Below are 27,053 nucleotides of genomic sequence, written 5' to 3'. Positions count from 1 at the left end.
ACTCTTGATATATGACGCTTCAGGGACTGCAGAACTAAGAATTGGGTAGAGGAGATGAAAAAGATAAATTTCACATTTCCACTCAACCTAATGAATTGAAAAAACTACTCAAACAATGCAGGAGGCCTAAGGAGAAGCAACAGTTTTCTACATATTCTGCTCAGCAAGATCATTGAGTCTCAAGTTTTCTTGTCTCTATCTTCTGATTCACAAGAAAAATGACCCTGTTGCCCCTGGTCAATATTCAACCTAAGAGCAAGCGTAGAACATGGTGAAGTGACTAATAACTCAAAGGCTGGGTTAAGTCCAAAGAGCAGAAAAGGAAGAAAAAAGATTAAGTGTTGTAACTTGCGAATTGTTTATGATTTTGAAGCAGATTTCTTCAGTTAAAAACCAGCAGTAAGTTCCTGCCAAAGCTGAGAAATCAACTCATTGTAACTGCAAGTAGGCAATTTCCCATGGCAACTGCAAAAATTTTGTGCAGGATCCAAGTTTTCATTTAAATCCTCTATATTTTCAAAAATAAATTACTTTCAGTCCACTAAATAAATTAACGTAACTCTGTCTCGTTCTGCCTGCCACAGAGAGATTACTGCTGCTGTTGTTCAGTGGTTCAGCAAATTCTGACCATTCCAGTAGTTTTCCAACTGCAGCCTGGGTGGACCACAGTTGTCTGTAGACAATTGAACAGAAAGAAATGACCTAGATTTATTGTATGGGATAACTACTTTCCACTTAGAGAATTTCAGAAGATCTAGAAGTTCTTTGGTTTTTGTTTAACGGCTGAGAGCAACTGCATGAGCTAAGCCTTTCTACTGATTATCTCTGTGTTCACGGTAAGAGATATTTAATAACGCGTTTTTGACACTGATGGGTTTTTTATCGCCCGTTCTCTAAATTTCATAACCTGGAGCAACAAGGAATTTTCTCCCATCTGTCTTCTTTCTAGCCTGTATGCTTTGGGGAATATTTGGGACAAGCTGTCTTTGCACCTTCATCTTATCGCATCTTAGTGAAACAAACAGAAATAGCAAAAATGTCCACAAGAAATCCTGTAGATGATGATCAAAAAGCAAAATCAAGTAACAGATGTTGAGAAGGGAACTTCTTGAATAAAGAAAGTTAAATCTCTGTGGAAGAGGCTGCAGACACCAGTAGCAAGTTTTCATTGCTGTTCTGGATCCACATCTAGTCTTTGCTATTAGTTTTGCTTGCCACATCCATCTGAGCTTCAGTATTTAAAAAGCTGAAAAAAGGTTACTCAAAGAATTTCAGCATAACATTCCCACTAAAAGACCCTCACCAGTTTAATCAAAGAGGTATCTGTTCTGATGATACCATGAGTCTCTCTAATAGGCATTTTGCAGCAAGTTCTACACCCAGAGCAGACAGATGTAGATGTCCATGTACGTTTAAAATGGGTATCTACTTTGCAATTCTCTATTTTGACAGAAGCCTCAACTGCTAATGATAACATCAATACTCGGTCTACACAACTTAAGAAAACGAATTATGAATGTGATGCTGGATTTTGCCTGTCTTAGTATGGTATTTAAAAAGTACTCTGAAAAGCTTTTATAAGCTCCTACATTTATTTTGGCTTAAGCCAACAAAAAGGTACTTAATAAGCACATTTTTCAGATTTTATTTGTTAGTGGTAAACAAGTATCTAGCTTATCCACCATAATCAAATACAATCTGAAGTTCTTTGTCTCAGTCAAAAGAAAACGATTCCAGAAACAACTGCTAAATAAACTGAACTGCCGAGCCATCTGTGCTTCAGTTGTTGTATCAGCATTTTTAGAGACAAACAAACCTGATACATGAGTTGTTCTGTAGAACAGTAATGAACCTACTGTTTCCTAACTACAGCTTCTAGAAACTTGTGCTGCAATCCCAGTTTCAGAGATGTGTCAAATATGTGCATTATTGAAAACAATTGTTCCCCCCCAAATCCTTCATCTGTCTAAGACTTGAGTGAGAAATAGTGGAAATGACTCACTATCTGCATTAACAAGTGATGAAACAAGAATGAAGGGACCAGTTTTGCAGCTTTCCTTAGCTCTTATGAATTCCTATTTAAAAATTTTGTCCAAAAGCACCCACCTTTTTGTTAGGCAGCAGCTCAGAGTAATAGCAGCAACTAGTTCTGACAGAATAAGCTGTTGCAGACAAAGGTATTATTACTTCTAACAGACTCTCTGTCCAGAGTACTACTTTAATTGATAAATGTTAGTGTGCTAAATATTTTAGATCATGAACTGAAACAGCCGATGATTAGACACACTTTCTAAGCTAATTCTGCTTAGAAGAATTGTTAGAATTTGGAATTAAAGTTAAAATGCTTTAGTTATAGCACCAGGGCTTGTCTATCAGACACAATACAGGAGGCACAACCAAAAATAAAACCATTTAACCACTGATTCTTAAGGAATCACAGCCAGATCTAATGACTGTATACCTTAACTTGACATAAAACTAACGTTCAATCTAAAGAGATGTGTTAAGTACTGTATCCATTGAACACAGCGCAGTGTCCCTTTTCACAGGCAACACTGAGCTGGCCTAAAAGGGTTTTTCATCCAGAATTGATTGGCCAGATTCCATGTTTTAACACTGCTGCATTTTGATCTGATTTGGATGACCCCCACTCTAAGGGTATACTAAGCAGAAAATATTCCAGCCCACATGGGTGCCAGATGATTGCTAAACAGCAGACATCAACCATACTTAAACCAGAAATCAGATGAGGTCTCAATAATTCAGTACTATACCATCAGCAGACTGACAACAGATGATACTATCAAAACAGAAAAATCCACAAAACACCTGTTCATGTAGTTTCACACAAACTCAAGCTTAACATGTCAGATCATCTCGTCATGGAATTCTGAAAGCAAGTTTGGACAGATAAAAATACACTGTACCATGCTTCACTTCCTTGATGTCAGTAAGTTTGTATTAGAGTAAAATATTAAGTTCAAGGATAAAGCAATCCAAAGGTTTAATAATAGGATTCAGGCTATTTCCATCATTAGATCATTGCTCAAAACAATAGCCAGCTGAGCAAAGAATAAAAGCCATGACCACCCAATCTGCACTTAGTTGCTAGCTCTCAATTAAAGCATTTTTAGTTACTTTAAGAGCCCCAACATCAACATCCGTATTAAAATCCTCAGTACACATTTGTGCTGGTTTTGGCTGGGATAGAGTTAATTTTCTTCATAGTAGCTAGTATGGGGCTGTGTTTTGGATTTATGCTGAAAACAGTGTTGATAACTCAGGGATGTTTTAGTTACTGCTCAGCAGTGCTTACACAGAGGCACTTTTCTGCTTCTCACACCACCCCACCAGCAAGTAGGCTGGGGGTGCACAAGAGGTTGGGAGGGGACACAGCCAGGACAGCTGACCCCAACCGACCAAAGGGATATTCCACACCATATGACGTCATGCTCAGCATATAAAGCTGGGGGAAGAAGGAAGGGGGGGGACGTTTGGAGGTATTTGTCTTCCCAAGTAACCATTATGCATGATGGAGCCCTGCTGTCCTGGGGATGGCTGAACACCTGCCTGCCGATGGGAAGCAGTGAATGAATTCCTTGTTTTGCTTTGCTTGTGCACACGGCTTTTACTTTATCTATTAAAGTGTCTTTATCTCAGCCTACGAGATTTCTCACTTTTACCTTTTCGATTCTCTCCCCCATCCCACTGGGGGGAGTGAGCAAGCGGCTGCGTGGGGCTTAGTTGCCGGCTGGGGTTAAACCACGACGACGTTGTCCAAAGAATGCACAGGAAGTGACTGTTTTCCTTCTAGGAGAGCAGTAGGCTCCAACTATTGGGTTTCAGTTTCAATAGATGCCAGCTTGATATTTTGACTTCTATGCATGATCTAAAAAAAATTTAAAGAACCCCACACAATAATAAATATGAGTTCTCAAAGTTAAGGTTGTACTCCATCATGAAGATACGAGAGGATAAACAGGAAGATGAGTATATCTTCCGAAAGTTACTGCTATAGTTTAAAAAAATACTGAATTTAAATGTTATAATTGGGGCTTCGCATCATAAGCATGACTGACTCCTCTAGAATTTGAACAAAGGATATTTCCAAGACAAGATCAAGTGTTCTGTCAAACCCAAAGCAATGAAGCTTAGCTTCTAAATAAGTTTCCATGTAAGATTAAACCGGCATTATTTTCCTGTGCACATTGAGTTTACATTTTCGTCACACAGCAATGCATAAAAAGATACGAAATATCAAAAGCAGTATTAATGAATTCTAGAAGTTTTGTGCCTTAATGAAGATTTTTGTTGACATGCTGAAGCAGTTGATGATTGGAATCATGCAAAAATGAAACATAGAAGTAAAAAGCTTCATCAGAAAAGCTATTTTTAAATCCATAAAATAAATGTTGCTTTCTAAGCAGTATATATTTAAAAAAACATACACATTAACATCCACCAAATGGCTCTGTAAACCAATTATACACACTTGGAGTATTCAGCTTCACTATAATATTGATATTGCACTTATAATTTCAATAATCTATGTAAAAAAGTTAAGCTATTTTCTCCAGTTGCACCAAGAATTATTGTTGAAAATGCTTTAGTAAATATAGTTTACCAACTTGTCACAAGAACTGAACTAAAGACTGTATTTCATGTTATACTCTAATTAAGGGAACATACTTTGAAATCAAATGTATTTACTGTTGAGTTACTATCTCCAAGATAAATTTAAGTAACAGATAACTAACGATTTATTACAGGCCAAATTCAAGTTTTTTAAACCATGCTAAATATCCATCCCTTTAGCCAAGGAAGAGTTAATACTACTATTGAAGTTACTGCGAAGTCAGCAATCCAAGAAAAAGATTCTCCCAAACACCTCACTTGAATACAAAGAATCCTGCGAAATTTTTTATACAGGGCATACATAGAAATGCAGATCTCGCCTCACAGGAACTCTCCTGACCCATCTTTTATTATATAAGGACTTGAAACCTCCTCCTCTCAATTGCATTACCTGAATCAGGTACTGGAATTGGTTTTGAACAAACATAAAAATCTTTTTTGAACATTTATTGCCTATGGTATTTGCAGTCATAGCATCATTAACAAATCAGTGTAGAAGAGATATGCTGATGGTAACTGTTCTATGGACAGCTCTCTATCTTTTGTCTCAAATGGCTTTCCAGCTCATCTTTCCTCCTTGAAGATAATCACTAATTTATAGGCCATAAGTGTGTTAAAAAGCAAGTTCATAAATTACTGGAGTTTGGGTAAAGAAAGTATCAGTCATTCAACAATAATTATCAAGACTTGATCTTAGCTCATAAGAAACTGTGAGCACACAATTCTGTTTTATAAACTGACTCCATAATTAGATATGCTTTAGAATATTCTTTGAACTTGGCTGGAAGTATGACAGGCAAGTCTCCAGAATACCTTTCTAGTGATGTGTTGGTCTGCTCAGCTTATTAGCCACTGCACGCAATTACTCTATTTGATTTTCAAAGTGTAGCTGAAGGCTAAGTAAAATGATTTCACCATTTCCCTTTTGGCCGGTAACTGATGAGGAAGGCAGCAATGTATATAAGCAAAGACAAAAATCTAGACCATACGCTAACTCTTGTTGCGGCAAAAAAGTTACAAAAATTCTTTCTTTGGAGAAATGCAATATCCCTTGGTGTATAATGTATCTGTACTGAACTACAGAATTACACTGTAATGAATACAAAAGACTAATAAAGACGGTAAAAATGGGCAAAGTGCTTAAAAAGCACCAAAATCCAAGTCCCGTGAGTTACTTCAAAGCCATATTCATGTGCATATGCATTATGAGTTTACAAGACCATATTTCTTTCCCTTCCTACTCTCCCCCATCAGGAGTTCAACTGCTTTCAGGATAACATCAAGTCATTTGCTGTCCTTTTCTTTATTTAAAAAATAAAAAACACCAAAAAAAACAAAACACACACAAGTACATTCCAGTCAAACTGAGAATTAAGACAAGAACTGTAGCTTGTTCAATAGGACTTATTAATACTGATTGCTTTCTAACTCAGAGCTACATCTCTGCACTGCGTGAGAGTGCAACACAGATACTAGTCCCTTAAACATTTAAAAGGAAACTATTGTTGCCCTCCCCATCTCTAGCATGTGATTGCAGAATTTGCCATTGGTAGTCACAATCAACATAGGCTTTAGCATCAATTTGCAGTAAAAAGAGCCAATAGCATATCCAGCACCCAATAAAGATTTCAAACTCTTTTGAATGTGAGCTGTGCTAATTTGTATCTACCCTTCCTCATAATGAGCTAAGGCAGAAAAACATCTAATTGTTCAAAACTGCTGAAACCGCAACTTGTAAGAAAAACAGTTGTTGTATAACCAACTGGTCAGTTATTGGCACTTATTAATTCCAGCTAATGCTTTTGTCCTAGTAATAGGAGATCTGTCCACACAAATGACAACTACCTCTTCCCACAGAATTATATTGGCTGGTAAATACAACATTCAAGGTGGAGCTTTTGCTAGCGGAGGAAGAAAAATTAAGAATAACAATACAAGACTTCAACTTTGGAAGTGTACAAATTAGGTACAAAGTAGTAACTTTGTTCACACTTTTGTCTGGACACATATTCAGAAGTTCAAACAAGCATAAACATAAAGCCATAAAAAACCTGCTAAGAATACTTGGCTGGGGATGCATTTAAAAAAATGAATACGTGACTTAAGCAATACAATTTTATACATCCCCTGGCTTTCTGTACCTTTCCTAAATTTTCTCTTCTGACCTTTCATCTACACCTTTAAAGTGCCTTTCAGTCTCATAAAAATTCTTGGACTTGAGAATCCTGCATTTTCGAGTACACTATCTTCAGTTTAAACTTGGGTAGAGTATTTGACCTTCGAGTCCTGATATCTTAACAGCTAAGCATATGCTCCTTCAGAATAAGCATATATGTTGTTTGGTCTACTGTGAACTGTCCAGGGGATTCCTTATTTATGCATTTTAACACTGCTGCAAGATTCATTCATTCAGTATTTTTACTTATGTGGCCTCCATGACTCACCAATTCCACCGTACCCAAGTCAACATTCAATGCACAACCTTCACAACTAACACAACTTTCCACATATTATTCCAAATGGAGACAGAATACCAACCACTGCAGAACCGTTCTCTTAGACTTTTAGATAGCTTAGCTCATCTTCCGTATGCCCTCCCGATGAAATCAAAATTAACTAACTGAATTGGAAGACAAGAGCTAGGCTTGAAAAACAAGGATTTAGTAAAGATAAACTGATACAAGAGGGAGAACTGAGGTTAGAATAAGGGAGGGTAGGAAGAATAGGAGCATTATTAGAAGTAAATATTTTCCTCACACCACTGAATTTTCTGCTTGTTATTCATAACTATTCCTAATTTTGTACTGTCATACTTAGTAATGCATATGCTAAAGACCACAAACTCAGACAAAACAGGATATATTTACAGCAGAGATAAAATTTGCTTTCAATTTAGGGAATGGAATGCATTAGTAAAACTTTCAGCAACAAAAATTTAAATTCAATGTCTTATTAAAATCTGATTTCGATCACTCTCTCTTTGCTTTTTGCAACAAACACCAATTAGACACAGGACAAGCCAGCATAATAAGGACAGGCCAAACAGAAACAAATAAGGAAGTACTTATTTTTTTATTTAAGCATAAAAAAGTCAAACATGAGTCACATACTTAGGCAATCTCTTAAGGCCACCAAGAGCTTCAGAGCACAAAAGCCAACTGAATGAACAAAACTATCATAGGCCTGACATCAACATCTCAGAAAGATACTACTACATTTAGCAGTTCCAAATTCGTGATCAGTCTTATCATGAACTCCATTTACATTTCTGATGAAAATGGCTTCAGAATCCATTATACCTGTACCTTCACAAAAAGGACAGGTTTGAAAGTTCTGGGATGTTCATTCAGTCAGCAAGTCATACATTCCACCACAATGCCAGGTTTCCAGGTGAGTTTGTTACTCCCTGCTGTTCCTATAAACTACTTAAAGAACTGATGCACAAACTATTAATTATTTGTGAGCAATTCTTTGCCACATGTCATCAGACCCTTTCGGATCAGACTGGGGAAATTAATTAGCGGTCCTGAAAAGGTTTCATCAACGTCATACATCTTATTGTAACCACTACTAAAAAATAGCTGCCATGTCGTGTTCTTCTGAAAGTTTTTCTAGTACATTCATGGCATTTTCATTAAGAGTAACTCTACCATGAATATGGAAGCTGCTAACAGCAGATTACAGTAGCAAGCAACTGTCTTGTTTCATAAAAGAAAGGTTTAGGTCATCATGTTCAAGTTTACAAAATGTAAATTGAACACCAAGTTTAAGTAGAACTAAGCAGTAAAACAAAACTTTATCTTTAGCAATCACACTTCAGCACATTCAACAGTAACCAAGAGGAAAGTAACAGAAGGCCTAGAATACTCCAGATAAAGAAAAACCCACATAGTACAAGTATTGGCACAACACTGAGGAGTTACAATACAGAGACATCCAAGAGGCTTCACAGGGGATAAACTCAGTCCAGCAGCTCCCAGGTGAGTGCTAGCCCTGATATGCTCTTAGACAAACTACTGAGGAATACTTATGCTGCACTGTAATCCAGCAAGGCTTTCAGGCTCCCTGTCACTTAAGAGTAAGAAAACTGTTTCCGAATAGAAGCAATCCAGATATCGATGTAGCCATAATAATGAAGTGCACTTCAGCATTCAACATAGCTAGACAAGGTGAATTTCAATGTATCTATGGTATGGTTAATCTGTAACTCAAGTAATCCACCCATATATAATGACCACTTAAGTGTTTGTTTTCATTTAGTTTGTTCCTGAAAGAGTAGAAGTCATTTCAATGGACACTGAAAAGAATAGAGGTTACCTCTCAAAAGTTAAAAGCTATGTATTTCTCCATTCTAATAATTCTTGCAAATGTATTTAAGTCTCTTCCCTTTTTCACAACACTTAGACCTTAGCTATACCCCTAACTGCTACCTCTTTTTCAAAAATGTATTTCTAAACAATGTTTTTGTTTTAGTCTCTCCAGTTAGTTTTGTGGTAGTCAAGTTTTCCGCATTTCTCAAGACATGTATTCAAACATCATTACATCCCAAAGAACTGCAATACTGTTTGTAGTATCACAATTTTGCGAAGGATGCATAGGTAGTTGCTGTTTTCTAGCTGAGTTATTGAAGGTCCTCTAGGGATTTAGTTTTGTTTGGTTTGGTTGTTTGTTTTGTTATTTAAAAAACAAGACTCCACACCAGAAATGCCTACTAGGCAAGCATAGCATGTACATACTTTCTAAAAACATTAGTTTCACAGCGTACCATCACTTCAACCTCCCAGTCCTCTCAGCAGTAAAAATGTGGTGCTTCCAGTTTGGTTTACTGTCCTATCTTCTTAGAGTATTAGGTATTTACCAAACATAACTGTAAGCAGTGGTATGTTTAGGAAGCCATGATGTAGGGGATTACAGCAGCTCATGAAGTGAGGAATTCTCAGTTAAGCTATGGGAGAGGAAATTACTTTAGAACAAGCATTTATTGTAACCTTTTTCTTACAAATCCAAGTTTATCTTGCCAAAAACTTTGTGCCTAGTGACTGAACAGGAATTATACTTAGCTTGAGAAATCTGCTGCTGATTGGAAACATTACATGTACACTGTGAGAGAGAAGTCTTTTTAAGCAATTATACAGCTTATCTCATTCCACTGGGGAAGGAGGATAAAGAAAAGGAAAAAGAGCAAATATCATTCACATTAAGTAGTTCTGCAGGCTTAATATATCCTGCTCTTCTTCTAACTAGTACTTTTTAACCCCCTGTTACTTCCCTTGAGAGAAGCAAATTTCTCTCGTCTGCGTGGGTCCTCCTCACCCATTTAACTGCACATTTGATTCATCTGTTCCCATGAAAACTTCTGCTTTCTTGAGGAATTTTAAAAATTTGAGTGGATGTATGTGGGAAGAGTGCAGAATTCCTTCAATCCCTTCAATTCCTGCAAAGACACCTCTGAAGCCAACATATGCTGGTTATATTCAAAAGGAAGATATCAGAGAAAGCAAACAGTAAAACCTACTTTTTAATCTAGTCATCACAAAAATAGATGACACCATACTTAACTGCTAGCATAACACACTAACTAGAGTACTTCAGTAGAAATTAACATTTGCCATAAAGAAAAAGTTGACATGATTACAAGTCAAGAAATGTAGAGAGTAATAAGATGTTTCTTACAAAAAAGAAAGAAGTCTTACAGGACTATTCAAACTATACAAATAATCTTTCACATTTTTATCAAGTAGAAGCCAACGATGTCTTCCAAATGCACAGACTGGCAGCACTGAGATCTATTTTGCTAAACAATAAAGCACTATCACTTGGCATTTGTCTGTTTCATTGCCACCCCTCAGAACTATTGCTTCTGTGAAAGATTCTTTCTGAAGAAAGTATCTTTAGGAGAATGCAAGATCTCTTTACACAGAAATACATAAAATGCAAATGGAGACTCTTCCTTCTGCTTCTGTATTCTTTCTTTGCCCAAGAACTGTTGAAGTGGCAGAAACTTTCTCTACTTAAAAGTGGATAAACCATGTCATTGAAAAGAAAGGTTTTCACAATATACTTTAAGTTTCACCTGCTCTTTGAATCAAAGTCTGAGAGCCATTAAGCTACCTTCCTCTTAGTACCTACTAACCAAATCTGAGATGAAAAAAAGATACTAATGACACCAAAGACAGAACCTCCACCACTTATTAGACACAAATGAAGAAAAGCCATGACTGATTATCAGAGTTCAACTCCTATAGTCTCACTGATGACATCCATTTATACTATTATTTTTAAAGTGGCCAGGGTCATCTAGCTAGCATTTCAAGCCCTGCCATTCAGATATGAAACAAAATCAGAGGTCAAACCCTTTATGTTGTAATTAGCAGCAAAACTGCAAGATTATAGTTAAAAGCTGTATTGTTTCCAATCAACTAATGAGGAAACAAGACTAGAACAGGAAACAAAACAAATGAGAAGTTGGAAATCAAAAGTTTCAGGAAGACAAACAAGAAAAAATTTTATGAAGATGCAGACTGTAAGATATATAAGACTGCCTCCCACATTACAGGGAGAGGAAATTTCTACTACTGCAAAGTTTATATAAGTAAAATTCCTGAACATTAAATCATACTTAGAACAGGAAAGCAGCAAGCAGCAGGGAGCAGAAGCCATATAGCTGATAAGGAAGACAGTCAAAAGAGAACATACAGCACGGAAAAGATACTTTTCTGAGAACTGTAACATCAAAGCATGATTTGCCCTCACATATTTCATTAATTTAGGAACCAAGAATGTGGGGCTCCAACTGAGGCTTCTACAGTCAGAGGATTTATAGCGTTCTCTTGCCTCTCCTCAATGCACATTTCCTGTTGTGCACTAGAACAATCTCATTCTTGTACTCTTTTTTCCCCTGAAGGCACCTCCCTCTAAACTTCACTTAGTTTCACAAAACCCACCAGTATCTGCCTGTACCCCTGTAAAACTTACCAAAAATTACCCATAAAATTATCAAACCATTAGGAAGGAAGAGGGTCAGTCAAAACTTGCTCATACAAGCTTTGTTTCCACAGGAAACCAGGCTAAGAGTTTACTAGCCCACAATTTGTCAAGAAAACATAATGGACTGAAAAGAAAACATTAGACTTCTTGTGTTACTGGCAAGTAGGATGCTTAACAGCTGATGATAGAAAGCATATTGCAAGTGGGGGGAAAAGAATGAATAAGATTAGGTCACAAATAAGCAGAAAATTCCCATAGTTTATTCACCTTCTACATTAGAAGCAGTTCTAAAATGTAAGATTGTTCAAGGATTGCAGGCTTCTTTTACTGTAATCATCTAACCACAGACGGTATCTCTCTTTTGAGGATTTCTACCTCATTAGTGCAGTTAGATGATGCCCTTCAGCTTCTTTACTATAGCATCATCCAGGCTGGCTCAAGCCTCTTTCAGTAGCAGATGGAACTAAGTACTTGACTTTGCGCTGAAGCGGATGAAGAGTGATCACATAAATCCATTTGCTACATGACTTGCAGTGCCACTCAGGAAGAGCGGGAATATAAAAAAAAGCTTTGTAATTAGTACTGCAGTGATCTTGTAGATATAAACTGACTCAAGATGGTTACTGCCAAAGTTTTTGCCTCAGCAATAGATACACAAGGATCCATTAATCACTAGTGTGCAGTGAGTTCTCTAGATATGTATGGAATTCCTGTAAAAGCTGTAGCAAGAATCCAAATCTGCTGCTGAAACACGCTGGAGTCCACCAAAGCTAAGAAGAAATAAGACACATCAATGTAGTACCCAGCTTCATTACATAGACATAGGTACACAACCCTTAACAAACAGATGAAGTGGGATAATTATATTAGTCCCAGTTACTACCTCTAGCACTTTACAGACAGAGCAGAGCATGTGAGTGCACAGCCACTTTGATGCAAAGTCCAGTGGCTTAGCTGAAACTGTCAGAGAAGACTACTCAAGCTAAGCTGTTGGACTTTGTACTAAAGCAGCTGGAAGTACTTGCACACATTTCTTTTTGCCAAGAGCGCCACAAGTTTGGGTAACTTTCAACCAAAGTTGACAACTGGAGTAGGAACAACTTAAGTCATCACAGCAAGATATGTCAGCATGTGTCAAACTCCCAAAGACAATCATTAACTTGTTCAGAGATCTAAGTAATTACAGCTAAATTACATGTAAACCTCTGCTGTGATGTAACAGTTTCTAGACAATATTCCTGAACACTAAGGATTCACCAAAGCAGAATCTTGCCCTTATGTACATGCACTTTTCCCACAAACCTCATTGACAACTGAAGGCAAATGAGGACAAAATCCAGCCTCCAAATACTACAAGGTATCTGAAGACTTTTCACCCATTACACAGGTGTCTACTGTTCCCGTAGCACTCGGCCTAACTAGATATCAAAACACATCATAGAAGGTTAATGAATTAAGCCTCAACGCACCCAGTAACTTAGCATCACCCTGTTAAGGATGAGCCCTGAGGCACAGAGAGGAAGGATAACCAAACCGAGGCCACACATATGCATATACACATAAGATCATCAAGGCAGGACTAGGATATTGGCTGTCAATCCAGAAAGTTTCACGTACTGACATATAATAACTTCAGCTGCATGCACGAGGGTCGACTGGGGGCCAGGAGGGGAGCAGGGCGGCGGGCGAGAACAGGAGGACGCACAGGAACGGAGAGAGGCGCCAGGAGGGGGAAGGGAAGCGCGCCCTACCGCCGGGACCCTCACCACCGCGGGAAGTTCCCAGAGTGTCTATCCCCAGGCAGGTCGCGGCTCCTGCCGCCCCCGTAGCCCCACCCGGCCGACCCCCGAACGGAGGACCCTGAATGCTCCGAGCACATCCCTCTCTCCTCAGCCCACAGCGCCGCCTCGCCCACCCCAGGCCCTCGCCGCCGCCGCCTCCTACCTTGGCCACATAATCCTTCACCTCATCCAAGTCTCCATTTTTGAGGGCCCACATGAATTCCTTGTCAGACATCGCGGCCGCCTAGCAGAGACGCGGGCGGGCGGGAGGGTGAGGTGGCGAGGGGCCGGCAGCACCTCCACGGAGCGAGGGCGGCGGCGCGGAGGGCGGGAGCCCCTCCCCCGGCTGGCGGCCCGTCTCTCGCTCGCGGCCTGCCGGCGGGCGGTTGGACGGGGCCGCGGGCCGGCGACAGTTAGGGCGGTTGTGGCTCGGCGCCGCGGAGCGAGGCCGGGCACGCGGGCAGAGGGAAGCACGGGAGAAGCCGCCTGACTGAAGGGAAAAGCGGTTTACTTGCGCGCAGCGCTTCCGCTTCCGGTTTCCATTCAGCTCCCCTCCCCCACCCCCCGCCGTCCACCTACCCACCCCACCGAGACACCCACGCGGGGGGGAGGGGGGGCGCGGGGCGCATGCGCAGCCTGCAGACTGCCGCCGAATCCACTTTGCGCATGCGCCCACCGTAAGCGTCCCTCTGTTCCCGGAGATACCACGGGGGGGTGATGGGTGCGGGTGGGGGAAGCGACGCGGCGCATGCGCTCTAAGTTCCCGCGGCCTCGCCCCGCCGGCGGCCCCGCCCCCGGCTGCCCGGGCGTTGCCATGGTGCCGCGGCCTCCGCCAGGCCCCGCCAGCCGTCTCGCCAGCTCGCCGGCGGGGCCGCTGAGCCTGCCGCGGGCCGGGAGGTGAGCCCGGTGAAAATCAGCCCTGGGCAACCCTGCGCTTACCTCACCCCGTGCCCTGCGGGAGATGTGCGTGGGGCGTTGCGTCTGTGCCCGGGACGCTGCGGCATGCCGGGGGCGCAGCAGGCCGCGCTGGGCTCCAGGGAGCGGCGGGCCGCTGGCTCCTGCCTCCAAACCGGCTGAGGAACTGCGTGTTTAAGTATCTCTTCCCACTGAGGAATTAAATGTCTAAATAGCTGTTCTACAAAACCCGAGGCACTGAACACGCTGTGAATAATTATCATAATGCTTCCAAAACATGAGCGGGGAGACATAAAAGGAAGTATGTGATAATTAATTAGTATGTTGGCACTTGGTGGTTGCATCTGTTTTTTGAAACCACATGTTTTGCCTATGGAACATGCAGCCTGTTTTGTGAATCATGCTTGACTGCTAACAGGCAGCCGCTCTTCCTAACCCCCTCTGGCAAGCATCACCCTTGGAGCTAGAGCTGCTCTGCTGTGACTGTACCCCATCTGGCAACAGTATGAAAATGTACAGATACTGTTTAAGGGCAGCAATACTCTTATTAATGAGAAGGACAGGTCACTCCAGCATACAGCCAAAGCAAATTTGTAAGGGAGGGTGGTGGTGCCATACAGCTCGTGATTTTTCTGTGTTTTCTTTGTATTTCTGAACCACAGAAATGTTAAATATGTAAGGCTTTGCAGATTCTTGTCAGGGATTAAATGGTATTCAATTGAAATAGCTAGAATGTTACTTGCAAGGAAATAAAAATCTATAGCCTTTCAAGTTGGATTAATTACTAATTTAACTTATAAACAGAAGTTATGGAACTTTGTCCTTGTTTCTTTTCGTAATGTCATTAATGAAAAAGAAAAAAAAAAAACTGAAAGAGAGATTGTCGAGTGCCCTTGCATTGTTTTGTAAGTGCTCCCAGTACATGCATAAATACAAATTTTCCAGTGCTTAATTTTACAGTCTGCAGAAATGGTAAGTAAGTTTAGATTTTTTTTTAAGCTAAAGCTAATTTCTTCCTTTTTTAGGAAGACTAAATAATCCTGAGTTAATAAGTCTGGTGAAAACATATTTAAAATTCTGGATACTTACTTAGATACTTGAATATGCATCAAGGAGCCAAGTTGTGACCACATTTTTTAAAACGTTGCTGGACACTTCCATTGCCATATTTGTACTCACTGTGAATCCGATCTTTCAATTTTGCCAACAATTTGCCTATGTTATCCTTACTCCTATTTCATCACTGAATCAGAAAAATTTTCACACTTCCCTCTTTCTCTACAAGTTCTATTACCTAAAGTGCATGGTTTACTCGGACATTTCTCCCCTTCTACCTGATACATGCCTTTTCTAGAGCTACACTCATCGGTTAGCTTCAAGCCCAAGTTCTAAATGGCTTTTGTCTACTTAGTGACCAATACTGTATCTCTCAGGCATGCATTCAGAAATAAAAACCCATGCCTGATAACATTTTCTAACTGTGGGATGCTGTCATTAAAAGCCGCATGCACTGCCTTAGCCCTTTTTCTTTTCCTTTTTTTTTGAATTTAGTTCCAACTCCTAGAAGTCTATGTGCATGTAAGAACTTTGGGTCTTAGACATATTAATCAGGAAAAAAGAAGTGAAAGAAATGCAGTGAATACGCGTTTAGCAAAGGAATTTCTTAAACAGATTTTTTTCTCTTGAAAGCACTATAAAGTTACAGTTATTTGAAAAGAAATGCAGTACTAATCATAGAAAGTCTGTGAGACTGGGATTTGATTATAATCCTTAAACTGGGAACTACTTTTACACATCTCTACTTACCTTGTCTGTCTTGTAAGCAGTAGTAGAATCACTTTCCGTTTGTGGAAAGGATCTCCTCTTTGTACACGTTTGATCTCATATTTACTATATTCCCTTTGTGTAATGCCAAACAATTCATACATGACAGCTGTTAGTTCAGCAACAATAGCCAAGCAGTAATACAAAATATCATCATATAGAAAGCATTCTATTGAGGAGAAAATAATAAAGTTAACAGCAGACTAGATAAAGTTATGGAACTGACACAAGAGACCTAGGAATGACAGGTGAAAATTGGACAATTGATTGGCTTTCTGTTTATTAGTTGGTCATATTTATACTATCTGTTGCAGTTACCAGACAAGAAACGCTAATATCTTCTCCTTACTTTTTGAATCCAGCAAAAGTTTTACTTCATCTTAGCCAAAAAAGTTTTAGGTTTTGGTCCGTGCATCTCAAACCTTATTATACAGAATATGAAAGACAAGCATCTCCTGTGGCCCTGAGTTCTTTCTTTAGCTGTGTGAATCTTTGGTGAAATTATGCAAATATGCATATGCATATGCAAATAAATTTCTTCCTAACCTTTAGAAAAACTGTGTAAATATTTGAAAAGTAAATATATATATAGGGCCAGGTTTTGCTTTGCCCGACTGTGATATGAATTGTCTGAAGGAAGAGAGAGTGGAAAGGAAAAGGAAATAAGAGTTATTTTTTCTCTCCCGTGGTCAAGCAGTATTGCAGCCAGGGAAACCCAAAAACTGTTGACTTGTGTATTTGTTGTGGTATTTGAAATAGCAGGGGAGGCAGACAAAGTCAGGCATATAGCTCCAGTTCTTTGATACTTGTTCTTGAATCCCAATGAGGCTGGACCTTGGAAAGTAATGCAGTAACTCGGGTGCCAGCCTTTGGTAGCGAGGAAGGGCAGCATGCTGGGGAAATGCATCTTCCCATGGAGTGGAACCGCTTTTTCCTTGGGCACTATTTAGTAAACACGATCGAGCAGTCAGTTTAGCAATTGCTAAGCCAAGGGGCTGGCTCTGAAAACTGAAGCAAGGAGTGTTTCAGTGTTGACAAATACTTTCAGTAAGATCAGAAGGTGAATAACGGCTTGGAGGTTTGACCCATAAATAACCAGGCTGGGCTTATTTATTAACACAGAGTACAAATCTCCTTTTGGCTGTAGGCCTTCTTTCTTTCAGTATCCTTTGCAGATGCAAGTAGGTTTTTACAGTTTTCTGTGTTTATTTCACATTTAAGTGCTGTACCTTCTTTTATTTACAAGAGTATGGGTATAAGTCATTATTACTGTCTCCATGACTAAAACAAACTAAAATCTTTGTGCCTTCACCCGAGAGAAGATACCTTTTTTCTATAACCTTATTTCTCTTTTCAGGAGCAGTTCACAGGAAATGGAAGTTCAAGATATTATCTCTTGATAATTTTGATATTTCTCTAAATTAAAAGCATAAAATTATAGAAACACAGAATAATTTAGGTTGGAAGGAACCTCTGGAGGTCATCTGATCCAATCCCTGCTCAAAGCAGGGCTAACTTAGATGAGGTTACTCAGGGCCTTTTCCAGTCAAGTTCTGAATATCTCGAAGTGTGACAAACCCACAACTTTTCCTGGCAACTTTTTCTGATGTTCGACTGCTTTCACAAAACGAACAAACAAAAAATCCTTATATCTAATCAAAATTTCCCTGTTGTAACTTTATATTTGTTACCTCTTATCCTATACCTACCTCTTCAAGAAGAGTTTGGCTCTGTCTTCTCTCTATAGTCTCATGAGGTAGCTGAAGACAACAATAAGATCCCCCTCCTCCCACCTTAACCTTGTCATCTCAAGGCCGAACAAACCAATTTCTTTCAGCTTTTTGTCATATGTCATATGCTTTAGTCAGCTTATCATCTTGGACATCTTCCGATGGACCAGTATGTCAATGTCTTTTTTATTCTGGGGAGCCCAAAACTGGAAGCAGTACTCCATCTGCAGCCTCATAAGTGATGACTAGAAAGGATCAATCACTCATTACTGATTATTCCTTTGAAGGCTGAAATCGCCTTCAAGCGAACTGTTGCAATGAAGGGTTAAACACCGGAGAGCTCGTGCTGGCATGAGTGGCAACACAGTCTCTGTTCCAAAGCAAGGGACTGTTCGGTATAGCTGAGCATCACAGTCAGGCGAACTTAGCCCAAAGCTTTGCTGAGGGTGCAAGAGTCTGAATAGGTTGCAGTTTGCTTTTTCACAACAGTATGGGCTTTGCAGTGCTGACAAAGGTGAAATCTTTTGCTAGCAAGCAAATGAGGGTTGGGAGCATTAGGGACTGACACTAACAAAGAAGAAACATAAGCAACATCATTTTTCTCACAGTACTCGTTAAAACAATAAACAACTGACTACTAAAAGTCACACCAATGTGATTTTCTAGTTAAATGAAAATAAATGATTATTGAACTTGCTCAGCTGCATGGAGATAATTCTAAATTCTAATACTGTAGGTGAAATTCTAGGATTTTAGAAAAAGAGAAGTGAAATTGCTTGGCTCTATAGAGAAGAATTGCAGACAGCAAAATTCTGCCTTTTGTAGAAGGGACAGCCATTGAGAAAAAAAATGACATCTCATGCATTTTTGTCCTAATTCAGAGAAGGAATTATTCAGAAAGTTACAGTTTGGAAAGTGAGTGTAAGTTGGTGTAACTCATGTGTTGGGTGAATGAACAACTGGAGAGGTTGAGTAATACCAGAAGTAGAACAAACGAACAAAACAATCTTTAAAAGTTTCAAGACAAGCCAGAATAAAGCATTTTACACTTAAACCTTTCTTTGCTGCCATTTGCATTTCCATCCAGATCAGTGCCTTGAGATATCAGACAGTTGTGTGCAATCTTCCAGTTTTTTATTTGGCGAATAGTCATAGGTCTGCTTTTAGTAGGGAACAGCTCTGTCTGAAAAACCTACGAAGATGCTGCTGAACCCTTTGAGTTTCTACACAGCAGAGAAAGCTGCCTCTGGAGCTTTTGCTTGTTAGATCTGAAATTTTCCACTCACGGACTGTGTACTTCAGCATGTGTTAGGGTTTTCTTACCCTTATTAAGCTGAAAATTTCCTGGGACACCCTTTTTTCATGGTAGCAAGATTTTGCAACCAGGAGAGACATTGACTGCTGGCTTCCAAATCTTGTTCATTTTGGAATAGTCTCATCATTTTTTTAGTGCTTTAAGCACTGTCTGAAACCCCCTACTTTCAACCCAAATCACAAAATGAACAACCTTAGTTCAGCATCCCAAGTTACAAAATGAAACTTAAACATGAGCATTTGTATCACCTTCATAAAAAAGCAGAAATATGATATATTTCTGCTCTTTGCATGTTTTATGGAACAGTATTTATGGATCTAGCTGTGAGCAGTAGAAGCAAATGCAACTGCCTGGGTACTGTACACAGATTTTACAGTGTATGTAGTCTGTGTGTTTACTGTAAACTATAATTGTTCTAGGAAGTGCATAGCTTGCAATTACAAAGTATGGAATAAATCTTCTTTAATCAAAACCACAGTTTTAAAGTTTAGAATGTCCAGATTAATCATAGAGATTATGTACAGGGAATTTATTGATTGAACATTCGAAAACACTGATAAAACATGTATGTTAATGTTCCATTCAGTACCATAATAAAATCTGGACCTGTGGTTCCACCCTGAGATGTACCGTTTCAGATCAGTATGGTCCTGGTTTTATGCAGATTGTTTGCTGGTACACTGGTTGTCCTGTGAGCATCAGAGGATAAAACCAAAGACCTTTGACATAATATAGTAAATCTCATCCAGTTATGTATGCTTGTGCTGATTTAAACACTAATATTTTGGGGAATATTTTGTATATTGTAATGTGTTTAATAAACTGAGTCTCTGCTTATAAATCAAAGGGCAAGGACAATAACTTCCTTTTTTTGCTTGGGGTTTGAAGTTTTCACTAGTGATGTTTAACAAACAGCAAGCAATAACAATAACAGTCATAGTGCCACAGGGAGACACTGTTGTCCAAACCATCATTTCCTATGTCTTCATTTTCCCATCCATAATCTGATACTTTTCTATAGTTGTGAAGAGCCTTGAGAATCTCAGGTGAAGGATGCTATATCAGTGAAAAAATATTATAAATATATGGTTGATGGGATTGTTCCTGACAACCATATGCCAAGATGCAGTGTAGGTAAGTGTGAGGAATCAATTATGATTGTTGCTACTTGTCTTTGGAGCAGAATTTAAAAAAAGAAGAAAAAGAATTAGGCTAATTTGTTGAAAGGCAGATTTCTTCACAAAAATTGGAACATATGCTGCTTTTGCAGACTGTTTGTGTCAAAAAATAAATGTGTTTGGAAACGGATGTAAGAAAGGCCTTAGCCGCACTGCAGATACTTGTTCCTGGTACAGCACTGAAAAAGTTTGATTTTCTACATTAATAAAAATATTCTTCTTTCACGATAATTATCCATATTTTTACATCATTTATATTGCAATTGTGTCTCCAGTTGTGTCTTTCTTGTAAAAATATGAACAGGATATATCAACTAGAAATGCTGTGCTTGAGATCTCTTTTCAGTGTTTTTCAGAGACCAATGTGACTTGGTGTTCAGTTTTAATCAGCAACCTTTTCCTTAGTTCAAAGCAACAACTTTATTTTTTAGCTTTGTCCTTTTCATTCTTGATTTATTTCTTTCTTTCCATATTTTTCTCTTTCTCTTGTTCATTTGCTATTTAATACATGGGCTATCCCTTCATATTAACAGAGGCGGAACTGGTAATGCTCTTACCATAATCTATTTATGTAACAGTTTGGGCTAGTTTCTCCTTCTTTTGCAAAAGGGAGTAGCTTCCTTGAGTGGGTGTGTATCTCTTCTTGTTACATGCATTGTATGGATTATGAAACATTTTGCTCTCAATTTGGTGAGGATCTCCAGTACAGTACAGTCTGGAGCAGCGTTGTGTTGCAATGCTGCCCCTTCCAAGGTATGTTTCTGCTGTATTCTCCATGGTCTTAGCAGGGGGTGGAGGGAATAAATGACATCCTAAAAACAGCTTAAAATGATATCTTTCACTTTAATAGTGCAGTTACTGAAGGCCCTTGCAAACCTGTAACATGCGTTGTTCCAAGATAGTGTGTGGGAGTACTGCAGGACCCTTACAGTAGTCTCAACAGGACAACTAAGTAATGCTCAGTCTATTCTGTGAGATTGCTTATGTCCTGTATATGTCACACTTCAGAAACATAGCTGCTAATGTTTGTGATGATAGGTACAGTGACATAATACAGCCATCAGTACTGTTAACAGGCTGTAACTCTTCCATTACCCGTATACTCCAGCCTTTCTGCAGCTATAGCTATTTATAAAGCTTTGTGCTCATCCACCATGGGTTTGCACAGCCACTCGTTATCCATGCTTCGCTCCATTCAGTCTATATGTTCAGGAGCTGTGTCGCTATTCTTCTGAAGATGCATACTCTGTTTCTGCCAAAGGGGATGGATTGTAGAAGCAGGGTGTCAATACAGCCTGTCTGGATAAATCGACACATGCTGACCACATACTGTGTGTGCGTCATTCCATATCTGTCCTCTGTTTCTGATATGGTCTTTATTAACTTGCAGAATCACTAATAGCATCCTGTTGCTTTAGTAGTACTGGGAATGTTTTCTCACAATTCCCATTTGAAATGCAGTTGTAGATTACATTGTGTATGTGCTAATAATAAAGCTTGTCCTGTCCTGCACACAGAGCTGTGACATTTATTTCCCTCTCCATCCACCAGGCGTTACTCTCCAATTTCTAACTGCTATGCGATGTGAAATTCAGGGCTTTGCAGTGGAGGTGGAAATAAATACAAGAGAGAAACAGTGAATTTTCCTGTGTCTTTGTATCTCCTTGTTCCTCTCCATGGAAACTGATGAGCACTTGGCCCTCTCTGTTTTTATCTTTTTGGAGGGATGTAAGGAAACTGAAGAATACATGGGTATTTGTCTATGCATATGGTATAGACTTATTAAAACAGCAATGTCACATACATAAAATGTATAGGAACAGACTTTTGTACCACCTTTCAGTTTAATTCTGTAGCCCCTATTCATAGTGATCGGAGGTAGATCACTCCTACTATAAATAAGCAAGTCAGTATGAACCACAGTTGCAGAAACAAGTTTGCACCATTACAGGTAGCAATTAGACATAATTTTTGTTTATCTGTTCAGATACGAATCCAGAACAGAAGGGTTCCCAGTTCCTGGTTTTCCCTACTTTGTGTGAGGCCAATTCTGACATTTAAGCAGCTGCATAGAAGATGCAGAACTTATTTTTTAGTATCTGTTAAAGATGAGATCAGCTGTTGTAGGAGGAAAAAGTTTATCAGAAATCAACAAGTATTAAAAGATTAGCAGATTCTCTTTTAACTAGTAACACATATTACGCATGTCTTCCCTTTTTTATTTCCTTTCATATTGTGGCAAGTAGGTCTAAATTTACTGTATATCTTTTTGCCTAATACCACTAAGGACTTACATATTTAACTATCTCACAATCCAGTAAATGGCAAGTACCTATACAGATTTTGGCTAACCTGAATAAAATTATATTCCTGGTGGATGTGCTGTTTTTGACAGAGCTATCAGAGACAGGTATCTCCAAGTATAGATTTACAGATCTATACCGAATTAGGAATGTAGGAGGTACAGTTAGATGAGAAGCTTAGTAAATGTTACCAAATTTTCGATCATTTCTTCTGTTCACTCTGGGTGTGGTATCTGATAAAACATAGCTATTTGCAAGTAAGCAAGCTAACCAAAGCCAGTGTAGCCTTTTTTTGGATAACAGAGCCTACCTTAATGTCAGTGTTGGTGGAATTATTTTAAATGCTTCCAAGAAAATGAGCTTCCAAGAAATACAGAAGTGCCATCAGAGCTCTCAGCTGCAAATCAGGCAGGATGGTGAGTGTACCAGGTAGCGAAGTGGTATATGGGAAAAAGAAACATGCTTGTTTGAGGAAGCTCTCTAAAACATACTCTGTGAAGTATGAATTGCTACCTAACCGTTGAGCTTATAGCCCTATATAGGCTGCAAGGGAATATGAGCACATATGTTAGAGGGGAGAGGCATTTTGATCAGAGGTAGCACTTTTGTGGACAGGAAAAGCCTGAGAGGCAAAGGAGGCCCTGGCAGCTGTGGATCGGCTCTCCCACTGAGCGGTGCTACTGGTTTTGCGACAAGAAGTGGTCATCTGTGCACCCACTGAGCTTAACTCATGTATTTCCACTGAAAGAATGGATGTCCCTGAGGAAGCTCACCAAAACAGTGACAACTGAGTGGGTGATTCGGGGAAGTAGCTGCTGAACTATTTTAAATATTTCAGTATGATATTCTGCATGTGTTCCAAGGCTGGGACTGCATTTCTCATTCAGCCGAGAAAAATAGAGTATTATAGTGTTTTTCTACTTCATATTCTCCTCCCCACACACAATTTTGTATAATGAAAGCAATGTGGAAACTCTGCTTCAGATGGCAACTGAAGATCCAGTAAACAAGTAAACTTTGGGTAGATTTGAACACTTGCTGAGTGAGATGTTGACTGTGACCAACTTCTATTTATATAGAATGTCCATATTTAATTGCACACCTGTTTTCTATCTAATAAAACTATTTCCTCAGCATTACCTTCATACCAGGGCATGTGACCTGCCTTGAATATATCAGTTTTCAAGAGCACAGTTTTGCTTTCTGACATGAAAGTGGCAAACATTTCAGTCTTCTTAGGTAAGTGTGTCACGCATTTCTCCTGCTAACGGCACTCGGAAAAACCTCCCGTCTCCCTGCGGCCATGAATTGTATCCTGCCTGACCTCTAGTGGTGGTCTTCGCCAATTGAGTCTCCTCCTCCGTACGGAGGGACCAAGTTCATTTCTTACGTTTGGCAGTCAGGAAAGGGGTGAGCACAGATTTCAGACTACCTCAGGTTTAAGAGGGTGTAACACAAAGAGAAACTAAATGGGATTTCAGGACCAGATCTCAGTTAGGGTTGTTGCATGAAGGATGGCATGATTAGTTGCATGTGGTTAAAGACTTTAAGCTCGCTGCATGAGTTTAGGCGTATCTTCTACACATCTGTGAGTGGAAATAATACCTATCCATCTTTATAAAGTGCTTTGAGATCTATGGATAAGTTTTTCATTAATTTAGGTAGACTTGATCTACCAGTGTTAAAAAGGCAGGGCACAAAAGAGATGCTATCCTGTCCTGATGTTATAAAGCAGCAATGACATCTTCTGGGTCTATGTAAGGGTATGTGTACTCTCAGTGCATTGTTCTGTACATATTCATCATATACCAGTGCCTATATACTCAAAAGTTATCCCTATTGCTTGTAAAATCAAATGAAGACATCACTGTAGTTACGTATCTTGCTTCTTTGCAGGTAATTATGAAGCATGCCTATATGCATGCATGTACATGTAGATTATGCAAATACATATGTGTGTACATGTTTCTGTATGCTGATTTCTGTATGCTGTAATCCTGTTTCTGTATGCTGTAATCCTGCAAAATCAGTCTGATGTCCGAAAACCTGTTTTTCCTTTGTGCATTAGTCATGTTCCTATTCTATACATTTAAACATTTCATAACTGTCTGCTTACTTAAGAATTGCTATAATCAATTATGGATGAAGCATAAATAATTCATAATCACCAGAACAGACATGGAAATAACCAACAGGTACCTGATAAATGAATGGGCCTGTATTCATACTGCTGTTCCAGTGACTTGTATCTCAGCAGATCAACCCCACCAAATTCCCAGATGCTGCTGCAGTTTTCCATCCAGAATCTTTTTGGCTATATTTACTATGCTAATAGAAAAACAATGCTGCTCTTAAATGTGCATCTACTTCTAAAAATGATCCACTATATACAGCTTTTCTCCTAGAAGAATTAATGTGGCTTTACAATGTTTAATGTCAGTGCATACGCCAATTTCTCTTGGTAATGATTTTAACATAAGTAGTTCTGCTTCAAAATGTTGACATTACAGATTTTTTTTAGCCCGATATTAATGTTTCCTGTCTGTATTACAGATACTAAAATTGGTAGGAGAAGCTTTCCTGTATTTGAGAAGGGACTTCTCGTTAAAAGACCCACCACACGGGGTCATGATATAAAGTCTCAGCGCACCAATGTCTGAACACCTGAGAGGGAAATAAGGTTTTCTCCGCAAGTGGCAAGAGCAAATAAGAGAAAGCGTGGGAATGTACTCTGAGTAACAGATTTTTTTTTTTTTTTTTGCTTTTCTCTGGAGCCTGTCACTGTTGTACTTAAAACTATCGTGTTAATAGATTAAATTTTAAATTACATTTGCTGTTATTGCACCTTGTGTCATCGATGAACCAGCTATGGTATATGAAGCACTAACTTAGTAAACTGCAGTTTTGGAGCAGAACTGAAAGCCCTGTGTACTATTCCACAATACTATCAGCAAGTAACTCTTCCATTTGGTTATGGTTAGGGGAATTTTACTCTGTGATCATCTGACATAAAAATAAGAGCACTAACTAGTATTTCAAGTCAGTATTATAGAATATCAAGAGAATAGAATCTGAATTAAAACTTTATTTAATAAATAATAAAAAATATTAGTGGATTAATCATGAGATTGGAGGTAAGAAAATTCTGTAATCCATTGGCAGTTTTGATATTATCTACCTTTATAGCTGTAGGCTAATAATTTTAAACATATTCTGTCAAGATTTTCTGAATCAGGAAATTATGTAATTTAGGCATATAGTATCTGTGCAGAGTTTTGGCCATAAGTAGGCTTTGCCTGCTCAAGGTCGTTATTAATGAAAGTAGATTAAGATTGCAAGGTCAAGCACTTCTAAATTAGGATGTACCAAACTGATTATTGTCCACTTTACCATTATTAACCAGTGGCTAAAATTTAGCAAAATTAAGAGGAATTGGGATGATGGGCAGGCAGCTTAATTAAAATCACCATTCACAGCTCCTCTGAGAAAAAGAATTAGATACAGGAAAAGGATAAAGACAGTTTTATCCTTGCTAGCAGAGATGGGTAACCAAATGGTTAGGTTTGATAGTATTGTAGATTGTACTGGGTTTAATCTGCACAGATGTTTTGAAATGATTGCTTATTTTACTAGTGAACTTCAAATAAAACATGTTGTTCCCTGCCCATGTTTCATTACCTATCTAAAAAGATACAGGGCACTTTATTTGGGAGACATTTTTTTTTCACTGTTGTCCTTAATGGACCGATTCCAATTGAAGGAAACAGAAAGAGTTCATTTATAGATGTCCGCACAGTACCTGTAATGGAATGCAGATGGAAGGCTTGTGCTGGTAACCTGCCAGTAAACTGCCTGAACCTTCTTGAAATAGAGAGCGTCAGTATTGCCTTCCTGTCAGAGTGGATGGAGGCAGCGGTTAGCTCATACATCCATCCCTGATGCAATCTTAGAGTTTCAATTTTGGAGGAGCCATTATTGGGTGGAATGCTTGGAGATATTTTGGGGGACTGGTATAGTGATTTTGTACTTTTTTTAATGGGATGATATTAGACTGAGTTCAGCTGGAAGCTGTTCTGCACCGGAGTGGGGTGGGAACGTAAGGGGAGAGAAGGACGGTGCGGGTTCCTGTCTGGACCTCAGTAAGAAAGACCCAACAACAAACGGCTTAATAAGAGAACTGCTTTAATAAGACAGAATAATAATAAGAATATAGATAGCAAGTAAATCTTATGTCCCTTCAGATGCTGGGCACGCTACAGTTGTGCAGCATCGGATGGAGCCTGGATAGATTTTCCCACGGCGTGCTGCACCAAGCAGAGCAGACCCTGTCCGTGGAGAGAAGCTCTCCCTTTTGGTCATTCGAGCTAATCTATCATTTCCTTACA

At 39.2% G+C, this 27,053-nt stretch overlaps 1 protein-coding gene across 3 annotated transcripts in view; it reads right to left on the bottom strand.

Moving 5' to 3' along the window:
• MTPN (myotrophin) overlaps window positions 1-27,053 on the bottom strand; it is a 112,593-nt gene that overhangs the window by 25,443 nt on the left and 60,097 nt on the right. Inside the window, exons 1-2 of one of the 3 annotated variants that reach the window (XM_075158258.1) lie at window positions 13,567-13,653; window positions 3,684-3,889 (exon numbers count right to left, since the gene is read on the bottom strand). The exons of 1 other annotated variant lie outside the window; for it this stretch is intronic. In XM_075158258.1, coding sequence (XP_075014359.1) covers window positions 3,684-3,704 — 21 coding nt within the window. In that variant the 5' untranslated portion in view covers window positions 3,705-3,889; window positions 13,567-13,653. Of the gene's footprint in view, window positions 1-3,683; window positions 3,890-13,566; window positions 13,958-27,053 lie in introns of those variants that run through there. One more of the 3 variants, XM_075158249.1, reaches the window with a different exon arrangement.

Source organism: Calonectris borealis, chromosome 1 (genome assembly GCF_964195595.1).
Source record: "Calonectris borealis chromosome 1, bCalBor7.hap1.2, whole genome shotgun sequence".
Lineage (NCBI taxonomy): Eukaryota > Metazoa > Chordata > Aves > Procellariiformes > Procellariidae > Calonectris > Calonectris borealis.
Note: the sequence above shows the minus strand (reverse complement) of the source record. Positions and strands in the feature narration are given on the sequence as shown.